Source organism: Barbus barbus (genome assembly GCF_936440315.1).
Source record: "Barbus barbus genome assembly, chromosome: 37".
Classification (NCBI taxonomy): Eukaryota; Metazoa; Chordata; class Actinopteri; order Cypriniformes; family Cyprinidae; genus Barbus; species Barbus barbus.
Genome location: NC_136715.1, coordinates 1,717,017 through 1,744,042, shown reverse-complemented (window position 1 = coordinate 1,744,042; position 27,026 = coordinate 1,717,017). Strand labels below are relative to the sequence as shown.

The window sequence follows — 27,026 nt, the reverse complement described above, 5'->3', positions numbered from 1 at the left end:
CAGATTCAGTGTGTGTGTGTGTGTGTGTGTGTGTGTGTGTGAGTGTGTGTGTGTGAGTGTGTGTGTGTGTGTGTGCACCTGGTATTCATCACGTCCTGGGGACCAAATGTCCCCACAAGGATAGTAATACCAGTAAATCTTAATCTTGTGGGGACATTTTTTGGTCCCCATGAGGAAACAAGCTTATAAATCATACAGCATAAAGTTTTTTGAAAATCTAAAAATGCAGCATGTTTCCTGTGAGGGCTAAGTTTAGGTGTAGGGTTGGTGTAGGGCAATAGCACATACAGATTGTACAGTATAAAAACCATTACGCCTATGGGATGTCCCCATAAAACATGGAAACCCAACATGTGTGTGTGTGTATGTGTGTGTGTGTGTGTGTGTGTGTGTGTGCATGTGTGTGTATGTGTGTGAGTGTGTGTGTGTGTGTGTGTGCGTGTGCGTGTGTGTATGTGTGTGTATGTGAGTGTGTGTGTGTGTGTGTGTGTGTGTGTACTTGTTTATGCTACATTGTGGGGACCAAATATCCCCACAAGGATAGTAACCTTTTGACATTGTGTGGTCTGCGGTCCCCACAAGGGAAAAAATATATATATTAAAAATAGTAAATGATATTTATCTGAAAGTGTAACAATGCAAACGTGTGTGTGTGTGTGCGCGCACTGAACACACACTGAATATGCATATAAGCCAAGTCAGAAAATCAGCTTTATTTATAAAGCACTTTGCACAATATATATATAATGTAAATGGAGATTCAAGGGGTAAAAATAATTTATTTCTTTCTTTCTTCCTAAAAAAAAACGTTTTGATTAAGTGAACAAATGATGCATAAGTTTTTTCACACATGATCAGTGTATATGTCATCAGTAGACGAATGTGACTGTTAGTTTTTGAGACCTGTTTATTTCCTTTTGAAAATAGTCCTGAACATTCTTCCATATATTTATATACCAAATTTCATAAACAACGGTGATTAAGTGCTTTACATAAAAATGAGAGAAAATACAAGGTGTTAAAAGACATCCCTATGATGCTGTAAATAAGCTGAATGTTGTCTTGGCTGTTGTATACTGATGCACATACTGCTATATACAGAGGGAATGTGTCAGTAAATGAAATTAACATCAGCATAAATTCACAAGAGCAAGTATATTGTCTCTGGTTCAACGCACCACTGTTTCAGTTTTAAAAAAACGACCTGCACATACTGTGTCATACTGTGTTATTTTATATTATTAACTTTTTACCACAACAAGAATAGCAATGTAAAGTGAAAGAATGTACTACTAGTCATAAAAATAACTGCGACCGCATTTAAAAAATATTTTGACACAAAAATTCAAATAGTATATTAATCTATTGGTCTGCATTGCTTAAACATCTGTTTTTGAGACATCTTAAAACGTTTACATGCAGATGCTTAATGTAATCACACTCAATTGTGCATATATAGTCTCAATCGCTGATTTAATGTCTGTCTCGCTCTCAACTTGTGACCTGAAGACATCAGGAATCATGTTGATTAGGACTTCTTCAGCCTGTAGAGGGAGAAAAATGTGCTCACTTAACAACTAGTTGTTATTTATAAAAATCACTGTTAAATGATCTGATGAATCACTCAATCCTTCGTCAGCCTCAGACCCTCTGATCGATGTGTCCAGCTACTGTTGTAGATTCACCAGAGCTGAAAACTGAGCATGAGAGGGTTTGAGTCCAGATTTCAGCTGTGTTTTTATTTCCTGGATTAAATATCGTTCGTCCAGCTCTTTCAAAGCGTCAAACAGGAGACTGCATTTGTCTGTATTTTCTGGAGAAGACTCCATGATCAGTGTTTTGATGTGTTTTACTGTTTGTTGACTGGATGAAGAGTATCTTTCTCTCTGTTTCAGGAGGTCTTTTAAAGCTCTCTGACTGGACTCCAGCGTCAGACCCAGTAAAAAGCAGAAGAAGAGATCCATCTGTCTTTCTGAAGCTTTTTCCATCACGTTCTGGCGTGAATATTGGCTTGTGAACCAGTGCTCTCCGTAGTCAAGATTCAGACTGGACAGATCTCTGAGCTGGAGCTGATTATTCTCATTAATGACTTCAGTCGCATATAAAGCTGCCAGAAACTCCTGTGTTCTGTGATTCACAAAACAGAGTAATTTACGCTTGCTTCTGTCTTCAATCTTCTTTATGATTGATGAGCGTATCAGATCACTTTCATCTCTAATGCCACATTTCTTTAAGTGTTCATAACAGAAGAGAGAGTTTCCATTCACCAGCAGCTGAAACGCTATTCTTCCCAGAGCAATGATGGTCTCTTTTCTCTCTTGAATCAGTTCAGTCTGAGCTAACAGGAGTTTGCTGTACATCTGAGTGAGAGTCTTGGGGAAATCATCACTGAACATCTTCTCTGGAATCGCTGCAATGATTCTGCAGTAATCTGGTAAATAACACATGCTGCTGATGCGGCTTGATTTCTGGATGTGACTGATGACTTTATCTGCCATTCTCTGATCACTAATGCTCTTTCTGAAATATTCCTCCTTCTGTAGATCAATAAAGCCCTGGATCTCTGTCACACGATCAATAAATCCACCAGGAATCTGATTGGCTGCTGCTGGTCTGCAGGTGATCCAGATCTGAGCGTTAGGAAGCAGATTTCCCATGATGACGTTTGCCAGTAGACCAGAGACTGAGGCTGGCTCGTTTTCATCAGTAATCTTCTTTGTTTTTTGGAAATCTAGAGGAAGTTTAAACTCGTTCAGTCCATCAAAGATCAGCATGATCTTGTCAGAGTCGTTGAGTTTCAGATATTCAGTGTTTTCCAAGCATTGCTGCAGAATCTCCATGAAGCTACACTTCTTCACCGTCTCTCTGATGATGTTTAGCTTCTGAAAAGGTATTGGAAATATATAATGGATATCAGTGTTTGATTTCTCTTCAGCCCAGTCCAGGATGAACTTCTGCACAGTCACGGTTTTTCCAGTGCCAGCATCTCCCTTCATCAAAACGCTCCTGATATGCTGGCCTTCAAACATGTTGTTGCGCATGATCCGACTATCATCACTGATGTGAGAATCAGGGTCCTCTGTGATGTGTTGTTCAATGAAGATATCATTCAGGTTTTGTCTTTCTCCAGGTTTTTCATTCAGATACTGAAACTCCTCCTTCAGCCTCAGTTTAAGGGTCTTTGATGAGGACACTGATAATACAGACACAAACACAGTTCAACAACTATCACATCACGTGCTTTTATTATGTATAACAGGTTTTGTTTTAAACTTGTGTCAGGTTTTGGGTATTAGACAACCCTTCCTAAAACTGTTTTAGTTGCATATTTTCTGACAGGATCTGATCTTACACACAGAAGTGTTCTTCTAGTTTAATTGTGAGTGTTTTATGTTCCCTAATTTCTAGAAAACTCCTTAATATGAATATGAGTATGTGTTCAAAATTGATGACTGGAACCATGAGTGTCATGAAATAGTGATGCAATGATTCATTTAGGGTTATAACAAAACCTGAATCTCTAATGATTTAAATCACATGTCATTATTGGTTACCTGACAATTGGCTCTGTGTGCTGCTCTCTGGGTTGATCACAGACGGCTTGACCTGCTCCAATAAAAAAAAAAAAAAACTCATGACACTCTTAAAGGGGTCATATGATGTGATTTCTTCTTTTCCTTTTCTTTAGTGTGTTATGTAGCTGTTTCTGCCGAGTTACAAAGCTCAAAGTCTCCCACAAAAGGATTTATTCTATCTAAAAGAGAAGGCAGATCCAGACCGGGCTAAAACACACCCCCACATGTCTACGTCACGATGTGGAAATATTTGCATAATGCTGCCCAAATGTTCACACAAAGAAAGAATGCGTGGTTTCAGTAACCGCAGTAGTGTTGATGCAGCATGTCAGGCAGACGCTGTGTGTTTGTATGCGAAAGCAAGCACTTTATTTGGCCTTCTGAAAGTAGATGCATTTAGGAATCATTGATTAAGATTTGTTTACAACAGAACAGCACAACCCAAATGTTCGAATTTGTGCAACGCATTTTATGGAGGACAGTTTCGTGAACCTAGTAGAGTACAAGGCTGGCTGTGCACAAAGGCTATTTCTGAAAAAAAAAGGGTCAGTTCGGACAATCTGCCTCTTCTGAATCAGCGACTGTAAGTATGTTTTGTTATTAGTTTAAGTATTTGCTATTGACTGTTCAAATGCAGAGTTTTGCACAGTGTAGAGTAACGCGTCATGTGTGTGTGTGTTGAATGAGGGGAACAGCGTCGTCAGAAAATAGCATGTCAGCTGTCTTAACTGCGGCTTTTGTACTGCAAATACATACGAGCATCATCTCTGTGTCGGTCACACGACTCTGAACTGATGGTAAAACTAGCTGTCTTTATATTTACTTTGAAAGCTGAAGCTCGAGATTATAGTGAGAGGTGTGTTACATTTCCAACATGTGCTTGTTGTGTTCGGCCAATCACAATGCACTGTGTCAGCTGGCCAATCAGAGCAGTCTGTGCTTGTAGGAAGGAGGGGCTTTGTAGAAAACAAAGCGTTTGAGAGAGGCGGAGCATAGAGGAACCACAATAATGTACAGTATTTGAAGAATAATGTGTTTTTGAACATTAAAGCATGTCAACATATTCTATTACACCAAATAATCTTTAAAATAGCATTATATGACCCCTTTAAATATCTTATTTTAAGGTTTAATCCAGGAGACTTTAATCTAAAGTTACTAAAACACTGAGATGTGCAAACACAGATCTCTATAAACACTTAATAACAATACCTTGATGCTGGAAACATCAGGATTCTTCAATACATTCAAATCCTGGCTCCTGCAGGAGAAGATAGAAAAAGGCTTTTTCAATTTAAACATTTTCTCATTTTAAACCAGATTCTGGATTTATTTTATTAACCAATGAACTTATCATCAATAACCACACTTTTAAAAAATCGTTCCATATACAAGGAGGTCACACCTCAATTTTGATATTTTCTAAAGGCACCAGGCAAAAAAGAAACATAAAAAGCATAATTTGTAACACTTCCAATGCAAACTTTCGTGATCCCTCGTGTTTATTTCTTGCCTCATCAATAGTTCATTGGTGATCTGCATCTGATCTATGAATGACTGTCACACATCGACTCTCGTATCGTACCTGTATATTTTAAGTGCATCATAAAAGCTTCATAAACCTTGTTGAACTTGAATAGCAAATTAAGGAAGCGTGCCAAATTTGGTGAAATAGGGCTGTCTTCAGCATATTCATATATAACTGTAAAATATAACAGGACTCTCCCACCTTCTGGTCACTTCACCTCGTCCTGTAGAAGCTTCTTCTGTTTCAAATGGACATAAGAAGACAACAAAAAGTTTTTATGTGTTCATTGAAAATAAAATATAATGTTAAGTATAATATGGTTTTCATTTTAATTTAATGCATGTGAATGTTTGTCTTCAGCAGTGCACAGGTGGTCAGAGCTATTAATATTTAGGACTGGTTTCATTAATGGACACTTCAATGGTTTATCATATTTATTTAAAGATGTTCTTTTGGAATTATGGAATATTAAAATGATTTTTGAGCCACATAAAGGTTAATGCTTCCTCTGTTATCAGTTCCAAAATAGAGAGAATTACAGAATGAGCATAGCGCTAGCAACGCCAAGGTCATGGGTTCGATTCCCAGGGAAACCAAGAGCTGATAAAATGTAAAAACTGGAACTTGAATGCAATGTAAGTCGCTTTGGATAAAAGTGTCTGCTAAATGCATAAATGTAAATGTAATTAAACCAGAAAAAGAGGTAGAATAAGCATTGAGCACTTCCTGATTTCTAGGGCCAAACACAATGACCTCGGTGTTATCATCATTTAATTTAAAAAAGTTTGAAGCCATCCAGGCTTTAATGTCCTGTAAACAGGCCAATACAAGTTTAAGTTCCATGCAAATGAACCATGTTTAGCAACAACTTTTAAGTAGGAAAAATATATGACTCACCAGTACTCATACTGCTCCTTCCCTAAAAAAACCATTTGACACAAATTAACATGTTACAAATAACCAAGATAAGGTACACATTCTCAACTGATTTTTGCTGAAGGATCATCGTACATACCTCTGTGGTAACTTCAGTGACATCACTGTATACGGTGTGGCTGAGTTTCCCTACCGCTGCACATTTGATCCCATATTTAGTTCCTGCTCTCAGATCAGTCAGAGTAACTGTGTGTTGATCCTTCATCACTGGTTCAGAGGTCCAGACTAAGGCCTGCTTCGTTTTATACAGTAATCTGAGCTCCATTGTAGCAGGACATGCTGGAGGAACCTTTACAACGACAGTGTTTTCATTGATCTCTTCTGTGACTGGACAGGCAGGCTGTGATGGAGGAATAAAGCAAACAGCTTCATCACATTCACTTTCATACAGCAGAATGCAGGAACCAGGATTATTCTCCATTTCTCTTGAGGACACAATGAACCTGGCAGGTTTACGATCTTTTGAATCAATCAAGTTCTTAAATGTCTTCAAGTTGCTCCTCATGGTCTTTTGGATGTCAGGACTGAGCCAAGACTTTTGCTTTGAATCAGGGCAGTTCTCATTATTTCTTCCTTTCGCTGAAGGACTCAAACAGGCATTTTGATGAAGCAGCAGCACATCTGTCCAGTCCATTGATGTGAACGTGAAACAGACCAGATTTCCAACTTCCAGATCCATTAATATCAGATCTATGTTGACTTCTGCTTGTGCACCAGCATCTTTCAGCTGTCGGAGGACTGATTTAACGATCTCAGACTCTCTTTCTCTCTCTTTCAGCCATTCTGCAAGGTCAGATCTTCTGAAAGGAGATTCCTCATGTTCTTGTAGAAGTTCGTTCAGTGCTGTTTCCTTCATCACGTCTCCACGGATGATTGGCAGCAGAGAGCCGAGTCTCTTCACGAGCTTCAGTTTGTACTTATAACAGTTTTGCTTCATTTGCAGAATTTTATCATGAAATACAGTAAAAGTCATAGCAGGTGAGTCTTTCAGAAGGTCACTGCATCTCATCTCAGCTGTATTTAGACTCTCAAACACTGATTCTATGGCAATGATTAGATCCATGTCGATGTCCTTCTGAAGTTTTGAAGCTCTTGAGTGAAGTTTGTCCAGAGGATAAAGCCAAACTCTCACAGGAACGGCAAGATCTTTCTTTTCTCCCAGAAGCTTTGGAAGATCGGTGAAAACCTTCAGAGCATCTTCAAAAGAGGTCGGGTTTGACGGTAACTGGAAATCGCCAAAAAACGTGCATGTGAATTTCTGGACTGCATTCTTCTGAGCGTCATTCATCTTTAGACTTGCGTTAACATCTACTGAAATGAATTTGAGTTTCTCAAGGGCCAGCTTTGTTTCTCCTTCTACACTATTTTTGTTCTCATCTGCTGAAACTTCTCTATCAAACACGAAGCAGGCGTCCGCTCCATACAGCACTGCTGTCACGACATGTGTCGCTGTGTCATTATCAAACACGTCCTGATTAATGATATTTTCAGCTGCCAAGTGATTCATGGTCAGTTCTTCAAACCTGCAGGTTGAATGATAATGTAGAGTCAGTCTCTGCTGTCTGAAAGACTTCTTGGTGTCATTGAGATATTTGGCTGCTCCTGTGACATTGACCAGTCCACCTAAAAGACTCAGTTTCAGAGAGCAGTCGATGTTTAGTAAGGCTGATTTGTCCTCAATGGAGTCTGAAGCCGTGACTTTGAAATCGGTGTTAATTTGGGGACGGGTTCGTAAACTCTGCTGGACCTTTTCTGGATCCCACAGTGTGATTCCTGAAAAAAAAGGGGAAGAATTGCGATTGATTACACTTTAGGTCCATTCAGGCATACAGCGATATAGTGATGAAGCAATCAGATATTTCCTGTGAATGTTGATGGTGTGATGCTGTTTTTTTTACTAATAAAATCTGTACAATTAACAGCATTTTACTGTAAAATTACATGAAATGTCTGTTTAGATCTTTTACAGTTTTTCCTTGTTTATAGTACAGGAAATTAATGTTAATCTATTTTTTTTTTTTTAATCTGTAGTGTTTTTACAATATTTTACGGTTAAAATGACATTCATTTTTTACAGGGTATATATACATGTATGCATTGCCCTCCAAAAGTATTGGAACAGTAAAGACAAAATTGCTCTGTTGGCTGTGGAGTCAAGACATTTGCAAATATGATTAAAAGATGAATATGAGACAAAACTACAGAATGTCACATTTTATTATTGGGTGATTCAACACATACATGTTTTAGCAGCTAAGAAGTTCAGCACTTTTAGAGTTTCATCCCTCTATCTGATGTGAGCATAAGTATTGGAGCAGTTGCCTCACAGCTCTTTCTAAGTGATCAGCTGTGTCCTGTTGCATTAATTCTTCAGATATTAAAAGCAGGGAATGTGTCGTATCAGTTATATCCATTACTTCTGTATTCTGAATCTTGCATTCGATGATGACACACACAAACCAGGATGAAGACGAGGGAGCTGACTTTGAGAGAAAAGCAAGCAATTTGGATGCTAAAAGAAAAGAGGAAGTCAATTAGAGGTCTAGCAAAAACAAAGGGCATGGAGAAATCAAGAGTTTGGAAACCACCAGCAACCAACAACGACCTGATCGGCTGAGAAAACAACAGTAGTTGATGACAGACAAATCATAAAAGCTGTGAAAATGAACCCTAAAAGACGTGTCTGTAAAAACACCAACAACTTCCAGAAAGCTGCAAGATTAGAGTTTGTAAAAAAGCACAAAGGTGAGCCAGAAGAGTTTTGGAACTGTGTTTATGGACCGATGAGACAAAGATGAACCTTTATCTAAGTGACGGGAAAGCAAAAATGTGGAGAAAAAGGGAACTGCAATGATCCCAAGCATACAGCCTCATCTGTAAAGCATGGTGGAGGTGGTGTCATGGCATGGGCATGCATGGCTGTCTCTAGAACAGGCCCTCTCAACTTTACTGATGACTTAATGTATGATGACAGTAGCAGAATGAATTTGGAAGGGGACAAAACCATCTTGACTACCAATATTCAAGAAAATGCCACCAGATTGATTGGGAAGTGCTTCATATTGCATCAGGACAATGAACCAAAACACCCTGCCAGTTCAGTCAAGGAATTTATAAGAGCAAAGAAATGGAAAGTCTTAGATTGCCCAAGTCAATCTCCAGATTTAAATCTGATTGAACATGAATGTCACCAGCTGAAGAGGAGAGTAAAGGCAGAAACTCCCCAAAACAAGCAACAATTGGGATTGGCTGCATTAAAGGCTGGGAAAAGTATTTGAAAGGATGAGACCAAGAGTCTGGTGATGTCTATGGGTCACAGACTCACTGCTGTGATTGTGTGCAAGGGATCTGCAACTAAATAATAGCTTTTAATCTTTTATATCTGCCTTATGTTCAACTGTCCCAATACTTATGCTCACATCAATGAGTGGGATGAACTCTAAAAGTGCTGTTCTTTTTATTTGGTAAAACATGTATGTGTTGAAACGGCTAATAATAAAATGTGACATTCTGTAGTTTTGTCTCATATTCATCTTTTAATCATATTTGTAAATGTCTTGACTCCACAGCCAACACAGCAATTTTGTCTTTACTGTTCAAATACTTATGGAGGGCACTGTATATATATATCCTGTTATTGTGTGAGATTCAATTGTGATAGTGCTATAGGTAAATAAAAAGAAGAATACAAAGTGAGGTAAACTGTAAAACCTGTGTGTTTGATTACAGTAATAATTATAAAATATAGTAGTATGTAACATCAAGCATTATAACAGATGTTTCAGTTTAAATAGCTGAAACAATGATGCATTCAGGGTGAGATGAAAGTTTGCATTATGGTATGGTACCTGGAATGAGAACATCTTTCCTGTAGTCGTACAGCATCCCCAGCTGGAAGGATCTCCCAAGAGCTGCTGTTTCAATCATATCCACTCCTACTGTAGTCATACTAAACACACAAGAACAGGCAGAAAAAAGCCTTTGTACAACATACAACTGCTATAAACAAGTTTACACTTGTTCTGTTCAGTATTATTGTAAGAAAGAAACTGTAAACTCAGGCTAGTTTGGACAAAAGACACTTTACTGTTATCAACAATTAAAAAAATATATTTTGTAATATTTGTCGCACCTTTAAATCTGAATCCTGTAGACTAAGCACAATGTTCGCCTTTCACAAGTCTGGAAGCTGCCAGAAAAACAGGAACCTGTCTGTTAAAACCAGAGCCAGAAACAGACTTTTAAATGGATTTAACAACACGTTTACTTAGTTTCAGTTTATCAGATGTCATAGGATTGCATAAGTATTCAATCTCATTGTTCTAAAGTTGTTAAAAGAAGGAATCTCATTACCGTGTATGGGGCCGCAGGATTGATTCACACCGCTGGAAATGTTGTAGTTCATTAATAAACACACACTTGAGTTTAATGACATTCTATATTCAAGAGCAAAATAAATGTTACGTAAGCTGTTTCCACGAGGTTTCTCCTCTCCTCTTCACTTTCACTTTCTCATTAATGTGTGCTTAACCAGAGAGATTTGAGTTTACAGTCAGAGGAGGAGTTTAAACCAGGAGGAGCGTCAAACCAGACACAGCGAAGCGAGTTTGATAACTTTTTTTGTCTGGAACCCAATAATGTGACTATGTAGGCTAATACTGTTCTTGTGGCATTGAATATAAAAAAAGATTTTGAAATTGATTTTGGCATTGGTGGGGACATAATGGTACACTGTAAAAAATGGAACGAGCTATCTACTTAAAAAAAAATATGGTAACAATATTACAACCCGAATTCCAGAAATGTTGGGACATTTTCTCAATTTGAATAAAATTAAAACTAAAAGAATTTCAAATCACATGAGCCCATATTTTATTCACAGTAGAATATAGATAACATAACTAATGTTTAAACTGAGAAATTTTACAGTTTTATGCACAAAATGAGCTCATTTCAAATTTGATGCCTGCTACAGGTCTCAAAATAGTTGGGACGGGGGCATGTTTACCACGGTGTAGCATCTCCTCTTCTTTTCAAAACAGTTTGAAGACGTCTGGGAATCGAGGTTATGAGTTTCTGAAGTTTTGGTGTTGGAATTTGGTCCCATTCTTGCCTGATATAGGTTTCCAGCTGCTGAAGAGTTTGTGGTCATCTTTGACGTATTTTTTGTTTAACGATGCACCAAATGTTCTCTATAGGTGAAAGATCTAGACTGCAGGCAGGCCAATTCAGCACCAATAGCTGCTGTATGTGGTTTTGCATTGTCCTGCTGAAAAACATATCGTTTGGAGGGGAGCATATGTTGCTCTAAAACCTTTATATACCTTTCAGCATTAATAGTGCCTTTCAAAACATGCAAGCTGCCCATACCGTATGCACTTATGCACCCCCATACCATCAGAGATGCTGGCTTTTGAACTGAACGCTGATAACACATTGGAAGGTCTCCCTCCTCTTTAGCCCAGAGGACAAGGCGTCCATGATTTCCAACAAGAATATCAAATTTGGACTCATCTGACCATAGAACACTTTTCCACTTTGAAACAGTCCATTTTAAATGAGCCTTGGCCCACAGGACACGACAGCACTTCTGGACCATGTTCACATATGGTTTCCTTTTTGCATGATAGAGCTTTAGTTGGCATCTGCAGATGGCACGGCAAATTGTGTTTACCGACAGTGGATTCTGGAAGTATTCCTGGGCCCATTTAGTAAAGTCAATGACAGAATCATGGCGATGAGTGATGCAGTGTCGTCCGAGGGTCCGAAGACCACGGCATTCAACAAAGGTCTTCGGCCTTGTCCCTTACGATTTCTCCAGTTTCTCTGAACCTTTTGATGATGTTATGCACTGTAGATGATGAGATTTGCAAAGTCTTTGCAATTTGATGTTGAGGAACGTTGTTTTTAAAGTATTCCACAAACTTTTTTCATGCACTCCTTCACAGATTGGAGAGCCTCTGCCCATCTTTACATCTGAAAGACTCTGCCTCTCTAAGACATCCCTTTTATTTTACAGACCTGATGTCAATTAACTTAATTAGTTGCTAGATGATCTCCCAGCTGAATCTTTTCCAAATTTCTTGCTTTTTCAGCCTTTTGTTGCTGCCGTGCCAACTTTTTTGAGACCTGTAGCAGGCATTAAATTTGAAATTAGCTCATTTAGTGGATACAATTTCTCCATTTAAACATTTGTTATGTTGTCTGTGTTCTATTGTGAATAAAATATTGGCTCATGTGATTTGAAAGTCTTTTAGTTTTCATTTTATTCACATTTAAAAAACGTCCCAACATTTCTGGAATTCGGGTTGTAATATTTTGAGTAGTTTTTAAGGCTTGATTTTTTTTATGGAATCCACCTGAATAAATTATGTAAAATCTTCTAAATTAATTAATCTATAACACAATGAATTCAATATAATTAGTGAATGTGCTCATTTATTTTAAGTTGATCCTCAAAAGTCCGTGATTTTGAGTGAGGCCTGATCTGAATCAAATAATTCACAAACCTGCACTGAAGTCCCGATCTGAATCAAATTATTTTCTGATCCGTGCTCCGAAGTGCCGATCTGAATTAAAAGATTCGTGAACCCGCTTCGAAGTCCCGACCTAAATCAAATGATTTGTAATATGCAATTTGAAGTCCCAATCTGAATCACATGATTCGCTGAATGGATGGCTCTTTTGATCTGGTTTTTGCTATTGAATCGCTTGAACTGAATGATTGAAGTCACGAGTTTGAATGTGAATCAATCGATTCCAGTGTAAATGATTCACTCATTGGACATTGGACTGGTTTGTCTTTTCCTCTTTTTGCGTCTTCAGTCATGTTTACACGACACTGTCAGCACTAATGACTTGGCTCGTTAGTTTTATGACATGAACTGAATTAAGAAAAAAGTATGATGTTTACAAATAAAACATCAATATTTCCATTTCAAAGATAACATTCAACACAAATCTATTAACATGTTGAGGTGAGGTAACCGGTTTACTGCTAACTAGTGCAGCACTCCATTAATAAGACGAGCTGCAGCTCAAAATACATGTTTGATGAAACACTGTGCTTTATGATGGACTTTGTAGTTTAATTCACTATATTTGAAATAGTTTGAGCTGCACTTCAATAGAAAGCATCCAGTCTCTCATACCATTGAATTCAATGTTCAGTTTAATAAATATGAGAAGTGATTGTTGTATCTGATTGTGTTAGTCTATATAGAGTGATAGTAATGTAAATACAGCAGATGAACACAAAACAGCTAAAAGAGAGTAAACTTTATCGTTCAGCTGAACTCTGCTCGTATGTTTCAAACACTTCAGCTCTTATATGTTTTTACTCCACACATGTATTACATGTGTTTTTCTAGCGTATTTTTTACTTCTCAGGTAATATCAATGGTGTGACCTATTTCAGATCCAGCCAAAATGACAACAACAAGAGGTTACATACACATATTTAATTCTTTGATCAAAATTATTGCTAGGGACAATTTTTAGTTGCTGGATATTGGTAAGGAAGGACATGTCATAGCGTCCACTAAAATCTATGCCCTTGTTTGAAAGATTTTTAAATCCCTTTTTATTATACAGCAGTAAACATCTCTGTAGTCTGGTCATTTGGAGGAAATAGTCAGTTGTTTGAAGTTCTTGACCTCTTTGTGATCCTGAGTTAACTGAAAGTCATCAAGCCTTCTTCTAAACTAAATGAAAGACCTAATTCAACTCTTTTGAACATGTGAACCATTGTCTGAGCAGCGTGGGAGAGTTTTATCTCAAAGTATTTTTCCTTCTCAAACTTCAGCTTTCATGTTCAGCTCCCAAACACTACTGGCATATAATACACACACACACACACATGCATATATATATATATATATATATATATGTGTGTGTGTGTGTGTGTGAGTGTGTGTGTGTGTGTGTGTGTGTGTGTGTGTGTGTGTGTGTGTGTGTGTGTGTGTGTGAGAGTGTGTGTGTGAGAGTGTGTGTGTGAGAGTGTGTGTGTGTGAGAGTGTGTGTGTGAGAGTGTGTGTGTGAGAGTGTGTGTGTGTGTGTGTGTGTGTGAGAGTGTGTGTGTGAGAGTGTGTGTGTGAGAGTGTGTGTGTGTGTGTGTGTGTGTGTGTGTTTATATATGGTTGCCAACTCTCACGCATTTGGCGTGAGACATGCTTCCAGGCTTTGTCACACGCTCTCACTCTGCCCATGTGAATCTCACGCCAATTGTGAAATGAAACAAAGGTGCGTTTACGCCATGTTGTAATTACTTTAATTACGAGATACCTTGTAAGAATCATTCACATCTTTGAACTCAATTACAACTAGTGAATTGGGAGTTTTCTGAGAACTTGTAACACCTGACACCTGTGATAGCTCAGTGTTCAGATTTTTGGTAAGCATTAAAGCATATAATGTTTTTGGCTATTACATTGATGACATTTACAGTATCATTTTATTCTGGAGTGTGACGGAGAGCAACAATAAGATGCTCTTCTTGTATTGTACTTTTGTAAATGTCTAATGTTTTTAACTGTTTATCATTGTGAAACTTGAAAAGCAGGCAGAGTTAACCTTATGGTAGAACTCACCACTGCTTACTGTCAGACTTTCAAGAATCCTTCATCACTTGAATTAAGATCATTATAATTTAATATAAAGCACAGCCTGCATAAAATAAGACTTTAGCACCTCTTTTTACTTTGAGATTGTTTTGAGGTGAAATACAGATTTAAAATCATAAGAAATAGTTTAATAGCTGTGAATGGCTTTGAAATCAAATATTTGCATAATTATGACAGGAAACACTGCAACAATCTAACAATGCCTTGGAAAAAGAACAGCTCATCTTAAAAAATTAAACATATTTTAGAGCAATGCAATTTAGGAAATAACTCAATTAAATCTCTATGTGTGTGTGTGTGTATGTGAAAGAATTCAGATGTTACCACCATTAACATTTTCATAAGTAGGCCTAACTGTAATTTAATGACACATTTTTCTCAGTAACTGTAGCTACTTACAATTACATTTATTTTGTAATTAAATTGCACAATTCCGTTACATAACTAGTTACTCCCCAACACTGTCTGTGAATCGAACTCTCTCTGAACGAGTGTGTGTTTGCGAGCAGTGTTGAGGGTAATGCATTACAAGTACCGTAAGTTACGTAATCAGATTACTTTTCCCAAGTAATTAAAGTAATGCATTATAGCATTATAGCAAACATCCATCTTGCTCACATATTATCGTATCACAGTTTGTGCCGAAAACAAAAAAATGACATGTTGGGCAATAGTAGGCTATGTTACAAGTAGCTGAAATAAGCACAAATGTGAGGGCATGTCAAAACATCTCAAGGGCCCCCAAATCACCTCAGACCTCAGGTTAAAAGCAAGAGTGTTTTATAATGGATGCTGGCTGAAGGTGTTTATACGGTGGTCAGTGGTTTAGTGATTCTGAATGGATCTGTATTAGTACAGTCAAGCGGTTTAGTGGTCTTTGGCGTCTCTCTGTGGTCCTGTTTGGTATCGCAGCTTGACTTCTGCTTATTTGAAAATGTTTATTTAATTTAGTGCTGTCAAACGATTAATCACATCGCATTAATCGCAAGTTTTTATTTACATAATATATGTATGAGTACTGTGTAGCCTATATTCATTATGTATATATAAATTCACACACATACGGTATGTATTTTGAAAATATTCACATGTATATATTTATATTCATAGAATTTATAATATATATAAATATATTTCATATATAAACATAACATATTTTTCATAAATATATCCATGCATGTGTGTGTACAGAATAAATATTGATTGATTCATTGATTCATTTATTTGTATACATTGTGAATTATGAAAATTAAAGCTTATTTATTTGTTTGTTTGTTTCTGAAGAGTCCAAGCCAGATGAGAAAAAGTTACATAAAAGTAGCAATGCATTACTGTCCATAAAAAAGTAACTAATTAGTTAAATTTTAGGGAGTAAGGTACTGAAGCCCATTTCCGCCACTGAATAAAAAAATTAAAAAGGTAACTGCGACATTTTATTTCACAATTCTGAGGGGAAAAAGCCAGAATTGCCAGTTTATAGTCTATGTTGCAATTTTGACTTCATTTCGCACAATTGCGAGTTTCTGAGAAAAAAAGTCAGAATTGTGAGAAAGTCACAATTACCTAATTAATTATTTTTTTTCAGTGTGGGAAACGGGCTTCCATTGCCTAATGCCATATTGTAATTTTTTGAAGTAAGTTGGTGAATGCTGCTGTTGTTCAGGGCTTCTGCCCACCCATCCCGAGATGACGCGCGCCTCTATATCGCCGCAGACTGCTGTCAGCTCTCTGCACTTCTCAGTCTACTAACTAGTAGACAGGGAGGAGGAGGAGGAGAGCAGTGGTCATGGACCCTGGTTTATGGACTCTGGAGCTGCTGGGTCTGTTTTTCTCGCTGGTCGGCTGCTTGTGTTCGCTGGTCACTCTCATGATGCCGCAATGGCTCACACTTTCCACCGAGCTCCTGCCCACCGAGAGCTTCCAGCTGGGATTGTGGGAAACCTGCGTGGTCCAGGATTTTGGGATGACCGAATGCATCCCGTACAACACTTTGCTGGGTCTCCCATCGGATATCCGACTGGCCCGAATCCTGATGTGCACCACTGTGGCGATGGCTTTAATGGGTCTGTTATTCGCCATCCCAGGCCTCAACCTGGTGAACAGCTGCAGACGCACGGAGAGCTTCAAAGCCAAAAGGACCTTGAAGATGCTCGGCGGGATCTTTAGCATCATCGCAGGTGTCCTCGGTCTCGTGCCTGTCTCGTATGTGGCACATCTGACGGTTCTCCGGTTCTTCGACGAAAGCGTGCCAAGCGTGGTTCCTCGGTGGGAGTTCGGAGATGCGCTTTTCCTCGGCTGGACGGCTGGGTTTTTGCATTTGGTGGCTGGTTTCGTGTTGGTCACTTCTTGCTTGTTTATGCAAGACGAAATGTGTTCGCTACACCAATCTATAGCACTAAACAGAGCTCAAATAACGCGTCCAGAACGCTCTCCACGCGGGAGGACAGAATATGTGTGAGATTATTAATGAACTAATCTTTTGCGTTTTGCACTGAAATGATCAGATATATTCATTGTAAATATAATGCTGCTGTTTTTAGTGTTTGGGCAGATTAGACTTCATTTTTTGATTACAAATCATTTTGTGAATCATTTTATAAGCCCAAACCCAAATCTGCATGTGTATGTGATTCTAATGAAACCACACAGTTCAGCTACTAATCGTGGAAACAAATGATGCAAACTTTCCGAGAAAGTGCAACTTAGGTTTTTATGACTACGAGGTCATTTATGAGAGACAATTTTAAGCTAATTATCCAAATGGAAAGCCAGATACAAGTGTGTTTTTTTATATAGAGTGATTGAATGAGAGGAAGATGATGTTCTCTAAAATGTCAAAGCAAAGTTGATGATCAGTCAATAAATCAGCTGAATGTTTGTCTCATGATAGGAGTGAAGAGATGCAGGTGTTTTTCTGCATTTGAGATTTTTGTGCTCACGAAATGTCAACAAATGTGAGTAGCCTGTAACATGCATATTTATGATAATATCACTTGTGAGGCTCATAAATTAAGAAATAATATTTTTAAATACTTAGAGTAAGTGCGGTTCAAAGGTCTGAGAAAATGCTTTTTTGCATTGAATTTCTTTAATACAAATTTATTAATGTATTATAATAAATAAGGGATTCTGTATTTGGCACATGTAAACAGTCACATTCTTTACTTGCATAAAAAAATAGCAACCTAAAAATAGAAAAAAAAAAATTATATTTGATTAGTGAAACAGTTACTTAGAAACAGTAAAGAATATTTCACCTTCGTTTTGCATCATAATGATTTTTTTAAATTGAACATTTGCAATGAGTTTGTATGTTTCTCTCAGACTTTTGAACTCCCTTGCTTATATTATTATTATTATTAAAGTAAATAAATAAATAATAATAATAAAAACAAACATTCTGAACTGTGCTGCTGAAAAGCAAGAGCTGAAACTGTTTTTTTTTTTGCAGTATTTATTTATTTTTACATTTTTCTCTTTTAATCAGATTTTTAGTGCTGTTTTTGTACAGATTTCAGTTGTACTACATGACAAATGTACTACATTTTACATAATGATATTTTGTTTGTTTTTTCAAACTCTAAAAACTTTATATCCCAGTTTAAACAGATTTTCAATGTGTTCCTCTATATTTCAAGTTCCAAAAATATCACATATTATGAATTGTGGTACTGAAAAGCAAGAGCTGAAACTGTTTTGAGTCCTGATTTACAGAGACAAACAGGTGTAAAATACACAATGTGATGATGAAATATGCAGTAATTTCAGCTCATATTCATCTATTCAAACACTGGTTGGATGTGCCAGTTAGTTTTGATTTTAGTTTGCAATATAACTTGAAAGAAACAATGGTATTAATTCACATTTTTCGGTGAAAGTGATGGATGACCTTCAGTTATCTTCATTGAAACAAAATTGCATTACATAAGACAATAATTATACAAGAGAAATCCAGAGTGTGTGATTTCTGAAGTGTCCTGATGGATCGGAGCCCGTAATGTTCTTCATGAGGAATGTGTCTTTGATCATCTTTCTAAATCCCTTCAGCTTCTCGTCTGAAGTGTTTTAACCGCTGAGGGTCCGTGTCCATCGGCCCGGCCCGGGTTCATGCCGTCAGATCAAAGTTCTCATTGTTGGCTTTCCACAATGGACTCATTATGTCTTTGTATGCTAATCTTCCCATCTTTACATACAAAGGTTTGTTCGCGATCAGGAGCACATTGTGCCGACAGCTTCCTGCCCACTTCCTTTATGATAATCAGCCGTATGGATGAAACGCTTTAGTCCTGTTAAAGAATTCCTATTGCTACAAATATTTAGGCATTAGTTTGAGATTTATGTATTTGAACTGCATATTAAATTTGGATTACACAGTTTGAACATAAACTAATAAACTTAATGTGATGCATTTATGCAAAGTTATGCAGAAATTAAATGGGTCAGATTTCAGACCTCAAAAAATCACGGCATAGTTTAGTATAAGTATATGCATCTATATAACTAATTAAATTATCAAATTATCAAAATCGCATTTGTTCAAATTGCTTAGAATCGGTATAAATCTGTTCATTGCAAAAACAGTTACATTTATTCAGTTGACAAGTATGAACATGTTTCAATTATGGCTAATATCTGCTATCTGTGGAACGAGCAATATTCAATACGTTATTTAATTTCTGAATGGAAGCCTGTTTCTGCCATGGAATAAAAAAATCAATAAAATGAAGAAAAATGGCAATGTTTTATCTCACAATTCTGACTTTTTATTGCAATTCTGAGTTTATATCTCTTATAACAATTCCAAGGAAAAAAAGTGAGAATTGTGAGATATAAACTCAGAATTTATTTAATAAGAATTTAATAAGAACTTTTTTCTCAGAATTGCAAAATGTTAACTCTCAATTGTGAAATATAAACTCAGATTTCTGAAAAAAAGTCAAAACTGCAAGATATAACATCAGAATTATTATTTAATTTTTAACCTGTTGGGTTAAAACTATATAGGTAACTATTAGTTTTTATCTCACAATTTTGTGATATGACTTCTCACAAAGTTTATAGCTCACAATTCTGACTTTTTTCCCTCAGAATTACAAGATATTAACTTGCAACTGCAAGATATAAACTCTCAATTTTGAGAAACAAAAGTGTATATTTTGACAAATAAGCTCGCATTTGCAAAAAAAAGTGCAATTACAATTTTTTTTTTAAATGAAAAGAAGAATCAAAATTGCGAGATATAAACTCAAAATATTTATAAAGTCAAAAAGTCAAACTTGTGAGATATAAATTTGCAATTGACTGTAAGAGAAAAAAAAAATTGTGAGATGCAAATAAAAAAATAAATGCACAAAAAAAAAAAAGTTCTTAATTTTGTTTACTGCTGCTTCAGCGAGTAAGAGAGGCCTTTTGTTCTGCTGCTGTCAGTCTTGGCACAATGTGGAGCTCAGAGAGAACTGCTTTGGCACAGACTGCACTTCCAGCTGAACAATTAGTGCAGTGATCGTCTGCAGAGCGTTTCACGTGCCCTGCCACTGCCATCCTCCGCTCCGGTTCACATGAGCCGGGTCTCCGGAGGGTTGAGATGAGAGATCCACACCTACAGCCGTGGACCGAAGCCAGAGCCTCAATGACGCAAGTTTAGACCGTTTCCGAACTCAAGGATACTCAAGAGATCCACCACAGTCTTAACCCTAATCAAACACACCTAAATGAGCTAATTGCATGCTATCCTTCCCAAATAAGTGATCAGTATGTGAAAGCACAATTAGAGCATCCCATCTCATAGTAATTTAACATTTCATAGTGTGCATTTGTTCGGTTTTATGTACTAAAATGTCACTTTTTCAAAGAATGAAGGGTGAGGTTATGAATAGCTACACGTCACTAATTTTGGAGTTGGTAAGATTTTTTAAAATGTTTCTGAAAGAAGTCTCTTCTGTTCACCAATGGAGCATTTAATTGATCAAAAAAAAAAAAAACAGTAAAAATTGTGAAATATTAGGCTGTTATTGTTATTTATCATTGATGCATTAAATGGATCCAAAGTGTCAGTAAAGACATTTATAATATTACAAAAAGTTTATATTTCAAATAAATGCTGTTCATTGAACCTTCTATTCATCAAAGAACCTTAAAAAAATACTATATATTGCAATCAAAAACACTATATTTAAATTGTAATAACATTTCAGAGTTTGACTGTTTTTACTGTATTTTTGATCAAATGCAGCCTTGGTGAGCAGAAGAGACTTTTTCAAAAACATTAAAAAATCATAATTATTCTTTTGATCAGTAGTGTACATAATGTGTAATGGAGGTCTGTGGCACTAAACTCAATTTAATCTCATTGTAGTACATAGTAGCATACTATCAGTAGTGTGTACTTGATTATCACTAATGAAGAACAAACTTTCAGTGCATAAAACCTTGATTAAAAAAAAAATGAATCTGGTCTCTCAGCTTATATCCATGTGAAGCTTCTTACACAACAATCATATAAAGCAACATTAATGCTTAAGAAAAAATCACTTATTACCTGCGATTACACTGTCCTTGCAGGATCAAGCAGAAAAGGATAAAGGAAATAATCCCTTTAGTTCCTTCATTGACTTAATCATCAGGATTACAGTCTAACTCATAATTCCCTGCCAGAGCCTTTATCTTCTTCTTACAGTAATGAAGTGTTTCCTACAGTCAGTTCTGCTCCTGACTTTGGGTTTATAATCAGATAAAAGTACAGAAGTACAGAAAAGCTTACTTTTTACTACCTCACATGTTCAATAACATCAAGTATGTAATTTTAAAAATATATTAATATAGCTCAAAGAGAGCATGCTCTATAGCAACGCCAAGGTCATTGATTTAATTTTCAGTGAAAGCATGAACTGATCAAAATTTATTATTTAAATGCAAATTCGCTTTGGATCAAAGTATCTTCCAAATGCATGAATGTAGGTATCTAAGGTATATTTTTACCATAACTATGTGAAATTCAAATATTATACAAAATCAGTGCTAAACACACGCACATAAAAAACCCTATAAAAGATAAAAGCACAAAAACAATGGAAAATAAGCTAAAAAAGTAAGGAAAAATAAATAAATACAATGCAGTTAGAATGTAAACAGGTGAAATATATATTTAAAAAAATCCACCTATAATCAACTTGGTTGTACATAAATCATTTCAGCATAAATTAAATGAATCCAACTTTAAAAATCAAGTTGAATTTCACATTTCATGTTTTTTTACAGTGTGTAGGCTGTACCATGTTTTCCGGAATTACGTGGAATTACGTATTTTATCATTTGAAATGTGCTACAATTTATATAATGCATCATATAATGTAACTAACATCACACATGCAAACGTGCAAATGAATGAAAGAGGAACTTCAGCCCAGGTTTGTTTCGCACATTTACCACACTCTGCTAGTTTGTTTAGCTTGATTTAAAAAATATATAGGCCTAGGCTTATATATTTATGAAAAAATTTGTTTTCTAATAATCTTTTTAATTCCTCGTGTTCTGAAAACGATACATTTAAAGGATTTGTTGTGGAGTGAGAGGAACTAAAATCTGTTAATAGCGTTTATAATGTTTCGTTTAATTTACCGCTATTCTCTGAATGTAATAATAAAATGTGACTTATACACAGATGCAACTTATCTGGGTTTTATTTCTCTCAAAATTGCAATTTTGAGCCAGTGTGACTTATTAGTGTTTATCGCTTGTTCGGTGAAATTTCAGTTATTCAAACAGGAATCTGCGAGATCAGCAGAAGTTTCTTCGATCGTATTCAAGTTGAATACGCTTAATAATATAAAAGCTGCTTGGTTTGAAAGCGACTTCTGCGTGAGCTGAACTTCAATACATCTACTATTGATAATAATCAATATTTTTTACACGCACAAGCCAGGTGCAAATTATTTTCCGAATTATTATACAGTATTGTTTGCACATTATGATAGGCCTTAATGTAGCCCATTTATAATACTTAATGCAATTATTAGTTTTAATTAGGCTATTTAATTGTGGCTATCATGGGATCGAGGAGTGCTTGTACAGTAATAGTTACACTAATGTTACACAAAGAGCCTCCAGGGGCCCGAAAAAATACCAAAAACGCAAAGCATCTACTGATAGTCGCTTTGGATAAAGAGTCTTCCAAATGCATGAATGCAGGTATAGCTGAATATTGCTGTGTACTGTTATATCAAACGTTGTTCTCAGACACAGAGAAAATTAAAGTACCGATTTTGTATAATATTTGAATTTCATATAGTTATTAGGCTATAAAAATATACCTTAGATACCTACATTCATGCATTTGGAAGACACTTTGATCCAAAACGACTTTATCAGCATTAGTAATTAGGACTGTACAGCATCACACACTCATATCCGTCTCACACATCTCAGTTTTGGAAAGCTGGATTGTCAATTCCCTGTCGGTTCACATGGGTTCCCGATGCACCTTCTCCGGGCCTGAGCGGCCTCACTTTGGGCTCCAGCACGACCGGGACCCTGTAGGACAGAAAGACCATCCCGCTAAAAACCAGAAGGACCGATGCAAAAATCCCCACGATGATACCAGGTCCAATGGACTGGTTCACCGGAGCGGATGGCATGCGAAACTCCGCCGGGAACGATATAGTCAGATTGTTTACAACGGAATTGAGATTCCAGCACACGGGAACAAGCGCAGAAGCTCCGGTAAGAATAAGCAAAACCCCACCAAAAGAAAACGCCAGTCTGATGGGTTTGAATTTGTTTAATCCGAAGTAAACGTTCCTGAGGCCGTAAACGACACTGGCGTTTCCCGCCAATCCGAGAATCAGAGAAACGAGCATCAGCACCTGGGCAGCGATGATTTCCGGTGGCACGAACGACTCCGACAAACGAATCCGCTGACAGAACATGATCTCGTTGTTGGATAAAATCAGAGCGTGGCTATAAAAACACACTCTCCAAATACCAACCCAAGCCAATCCGGAGGTGATGACCGACAGATCGGACACTTCCCAAACCCTCCACTCCACCAGCCCAACGGTCACGATAACGAGCGTCCAACCGACCGTCCCCAACCAGAGCGCAACGAACTGCCCGTGAGCCGTGTGGACGAGGTAAGGCATGACTTCCGGTCTCAAACCGTGGTATCCTCCTGGAGAAGATCCATCGTGAAGAGCCTCGACCGTCTCTCTGAAGCGGTTGAATGTGAGTGCAGGTCTGTATGGAGTTAATTGCTTGTTGTGGGTTTAACTAACCAATGCCATCTCTAAGAAACCTGGCAAACAAAGCTCTCAGACATCCCTCTGAGAGAAAGAGAAACACAGAGAGAGATTCGGTTTAGATCACCAACTTCCTGTTGATTATGTTTCAGAAAACAAACAGAAATGTAATACTTCACCTAAAGGTCATGCATGGTTACCATGGACGTTTGTGTCGAAATATTAGAGACTACTGTTGACAAATAACAGGTTCATCACCCTTTTTTGTATTAAGAATTATGAATAACTAAATTGAATATAGAATGAATATAGAAAGTAGGTGCTGTCACAATTTAGGTCACAGTTACTATTCAATTTTTCACCTATTTAATTGTCAAAAGTTTTGTCAGTTCCTTTAAATCAATGATGCCCAAACTAGGGCCCACAAGCCAAATTTGGCCCTGGATGACCTTTGATTTGGCCCGCCTTACCATATCATAAAAGGAGGGGGGGGATACGGCATTGAAGCGTAGGCCTATCGTCATTCCTAAGTTATATTTAGTTTTAACGTTCTTTTTCATCGAAATGTAAAAAACAATAGAAGTGAATCAGATTTTTTAAATATTTTATACAATTATTCAACATTTACTTTTGTCTCACAGCCCCTTAATCAAGTATGTTTCCATTTACACCCTTAATTAGTAAATGTTGTATTCTCTCTCTGTCTCTCTCTACATATATATATATATATATATATATATAAATGTTTGTGGTCGTTAAGATTTGTTTTTTTTATGTTGATGTAAGAAGTCTCTTTTGCTCATCAAGGCTGCATTTATTTGATTTTAAAATAGAAAAGAAAAAGAAAAGAACAGTAATATTGTGAAATATTATTACAATTTAAAATATCGAATTGTCCTTGTGAATGTATGTTAAAATGAAATTTATCGCTGTGACTTTTCAGCATCATTGTCACATGATCCTTCAGAAATCATTCTAATATCCTGATTTTAAAAATCCTTTGTAACATTATAAATGTCACTTTTGATCAATTAAATGTGTCCTTGATGAATAAAAGTACTAATTTCCTTCCAAACTGAATGGTGGTGTAAATATACATATGAATATGATTATTTTACATAAGCATAAGCCCCTTATTTGCATATTCCCATCACATAACAGACTGTTTTCTTTTATATATTACAATGATACTTCACTGTTTTGCATTTTACATTTACAACTCGATGAAATGCAGACTGACTTTATATAAAACTGACTTTCAAACATTGTCATTCCTTTTTTTTCAAGCGCTTTATGGACATCTTAAAATATTATTTCCAATAAATATGCATCAAATCTTATTAAATTTACAAATACATTATAATTGAAAGTATGAAATGATCATATTACCATATCAGCACCCAATCCACTGATCCGTGAGTTTCTCTCGATGTATAAGTGAGCATTTCCTTCATCTTCATCTTCAGCGCTCGGTGCTGGACTGGAAACCGTCTGAAACTCAACTTCCTGTTGCTCAGAAATCCTGCTCAAATAAGCTGGTGAATATGTCTCTGTGAATGATTGACCACGGCTCATGATCACTGTCAACATCATAAATTCAAACAATGAGGAGTCTGAGATCACTCGCCTCATATCAGAAAACACAGCGACTCATAAAGATCATAACATCATGAGGGTGGCTCCAGATCGAGTCAGGAAGTAACTTCAGTATATTCTTGTTTACAGCAAATATTTATGAATCATTTCCTTGGAGCAAGTGTGATATCAGACAGATAAATGAACTGCAAGCGTGTTTACAAACAGTATATCACAAATTATTTTTCTGGTTCACAGGTTCATATTTTAGATATGAGTAGAGATATTATTAACCTCCCTTTCAATTAATGATGGTGTATTTTATATATAAGTTAAATATATATATATCATGAAGTTAAAAAACAAACAGAAAACTGTAAGACATTTACATGAAAATGAGTACAGCTTTCAGTGTGGATCTAAGCAGATCTATCTTTCAGTTAATAGCACCATTAGCTTTCCGCAGCAAAATAAATTAAACGTGTACAATATACAGGTAGAAAAGATCCTGGAGACATTTTTATACAGCACATCCCTGAAAACACGAGCGGATTCAAAGCATGAATTCACTAAGATTCTACATTAAAGAAAACTGGAATCAATGAAAAGCATTAAGAATGATTTTGCATTGATGGTAATAAATCTATCCAATGCACACAAGCAGATATGAAATACTTCTGCCAACAAGAGTCTGTGAGTCCAGGCTGAACTTAACATAGTCCAGTCCAGTCTAGACCAGTCCAGAGTTCAGTATGGTTCAGTACAGCAGTCTCTGGTCCAGCGGCAGACTGTCCTTCAGACATTTGAGCTGCTCTTCACCCAGTTTGATCTTGTCCTCCAGTTTACGCTGCTCAATGATGAGCGCTGACTTCATTTTGACGAAGTGCCGGTAGTCTGCGAGACTCTCTTCGCTGAGGTGACTGGCCAGAATCTCATAAACCAGACGCTCCCTTCGGTCCAAGTTCTCCTTCAGCTCTTTAGCGTCTTCATGCTGGCGAATCAGCAGTTTGCGTTTCTCAGTCAAAGTGTGCTGAAAGTACAACACAAGAGTGTTTGTTATTGTACAAAACATTCAGTTTTTTTCTGTCTGTTATAACTAATTATTAATTTACTATAACAAGGGAATGAAATAGTACTATGTGGACATGATTTACTAAAACAAGGAAACTAATTAGTCCAATACGGCTACGATTTACTACAATGAGGGAACAAATTAGTACTATGTGGTCATGATTTACTTAAACGAGGGAATTAATTTGTACTACATGAACTTGATTTACTAAAACGAGGGAACTAGTTATTACAGCGTCGCAACAATTTACTAAAACAAGGTAACGAATTAGTATTATGTGGCCACAATTTACTAAAACGAGGAAACTAATTAGTACAACATGGATACAGTTGAACTAAAACAAGGTAACAAAATAGTACTAGGTTGCTACGATTTACTTAAATGACGGAACAAATTAGTACAACGTTGATACAATATACTACAATGAGTGACAGGGTTCCTACACATTTTCCATTTCAAAATTCCAATCCTCTCAGTAGATTTTCA

General features: G+C 36.7%; 4 protein-coding genes across 6 annotated transcripts in view; 1 reads left to right on the top strand and 3 right to left on the bottom strand.

Moving 5' to 3' along the window:
* Positions 1-684: 684 nt before the first annotated feature.
* Positions 685-10,563, bottom strand: LOC306857133 (uncharacterized protein). Of its 3 annotated transcripts, XM_079396849.1 has the most exons (11): positions 10,504-10,559; positions 10,393-10,424; positions 10,172-10,251; positions 9,888-9,988; positions 6,119-7,812; positions 6,001-6,022; positions 5,305-5,341; positions 4,788-4,836; positions 3,555-3,606; positions 1,648-3,193; positions 685-1,544 (listed from the first exon to the last, which is right to left on the bottom strand). In XM_079396849.1, exons 4-10 carry the CDS (start codon positions 9,985-9,987, stop codon positions 1,668-1,670), a joined length of 3,480 nt encoding a protein of 1,159 aa, XP_079252975.1. In that variant the 5' UTR covers position 9,988; positions 10,172-10,251; positions 10,393-10,424; positions 10,504-10,559; the 3' UTR covers positions 685-1,544; positions 1,648-1,667. The 3 variants fall into 3 exon arrangements, with proteins under 3 accessions (XP_079252975.1, XP_079252974.1, XP_079252976.1); XM_079396848.1 differs by having other exon boundaries at positions 10,393-10,563; XM_079396850.1 differs by having other exon boundaries at positions 10,172-10,228; positions 10,393-10,553.
* Positions 10,564-16,446: 5,883 nt separating this feature from the next.
* LOC306856754 (putative claudin-24) lies at positions 16,447-17,118 on the top strand (the record flags this gene model as incomplete). The annotated part of the gene is made up of 1 exon (XM_079396190.1): positions 16,447-17,118. One exon carries the CDS (start codon positions 16,447-16,449, stop codon positions 17,116-17,118), a length of 672 nt encoding a protein of 223 aa, XP_079252316.1.
* A 5,962-nt stretch (positions 17,119-23,080) lies between these two features.
* Positions 23,081-23,797, bottom strand: LOC306856599 (claudin-34-like; the record flags this gene model as incomplete). The annotated part of the gene is made up of 1 exon (XM_079395961.1): positions 23,081-23,797. One exon carries the CDS (start codon positions 23,795-23,797, stop codon positions 23,081-23,083), a length of 717 nt encoding a protein of 238 aa, XP_079252087.1.
* Positions 23,798-23,808: 11 nt separating this feature from the next.
* LOC306857104 (protein Shroom2-like) overlaps positions 23,809-27,026 on the bottom strand; it is a 28,177-nt gene continuing 24,959 nt past the window's right edge. The window contains exons 10-11 of the mRNA XM_079396798.1: positions 25,283-26,498; positions 23,809-23,977 (exon numbers count right to left, since the gene is read on the bottom strand). Of these exons, the coding sequence (XP_079252924.1) occupies positions 26,226-26,498 (273 nt within the window). The 3' untranslated portion in view covers positions 23,809-23,977; positions 25,283-26,225. The remainder of the gene's footprint in view (positions 23,978-25,282; positions 26,499-27,026) is intronic.

What these genes read in the sequence shown, in the direction of transcription:
- LOC306857133 (XM_079396848.1), bottom strand. Translation starts at nt 9,987, where the DNA reads ATGACTACAGTAGGAGTGGATATGATTGAAACAGCAGCTCTTGGGAGA. An exon ending in CGAGGTGAAGTGACCAGAAG is followed by an intron (nt 4,837 to 5,304) that starts GTGGGAGAGTCC and finishes CTTCTCCTGCAG; the next exon opens with GAGCCAGGATTTGAATGTAT. An exon ending in CTGATGTTTCCAGCATCAAG is followed by an intron (nt 3,607 to 4,787) that starts GTATTGTTATTA and finishes TTATTGGAGCAG; the next exon opens with GTCAAGCCGTCTGTGATCAA.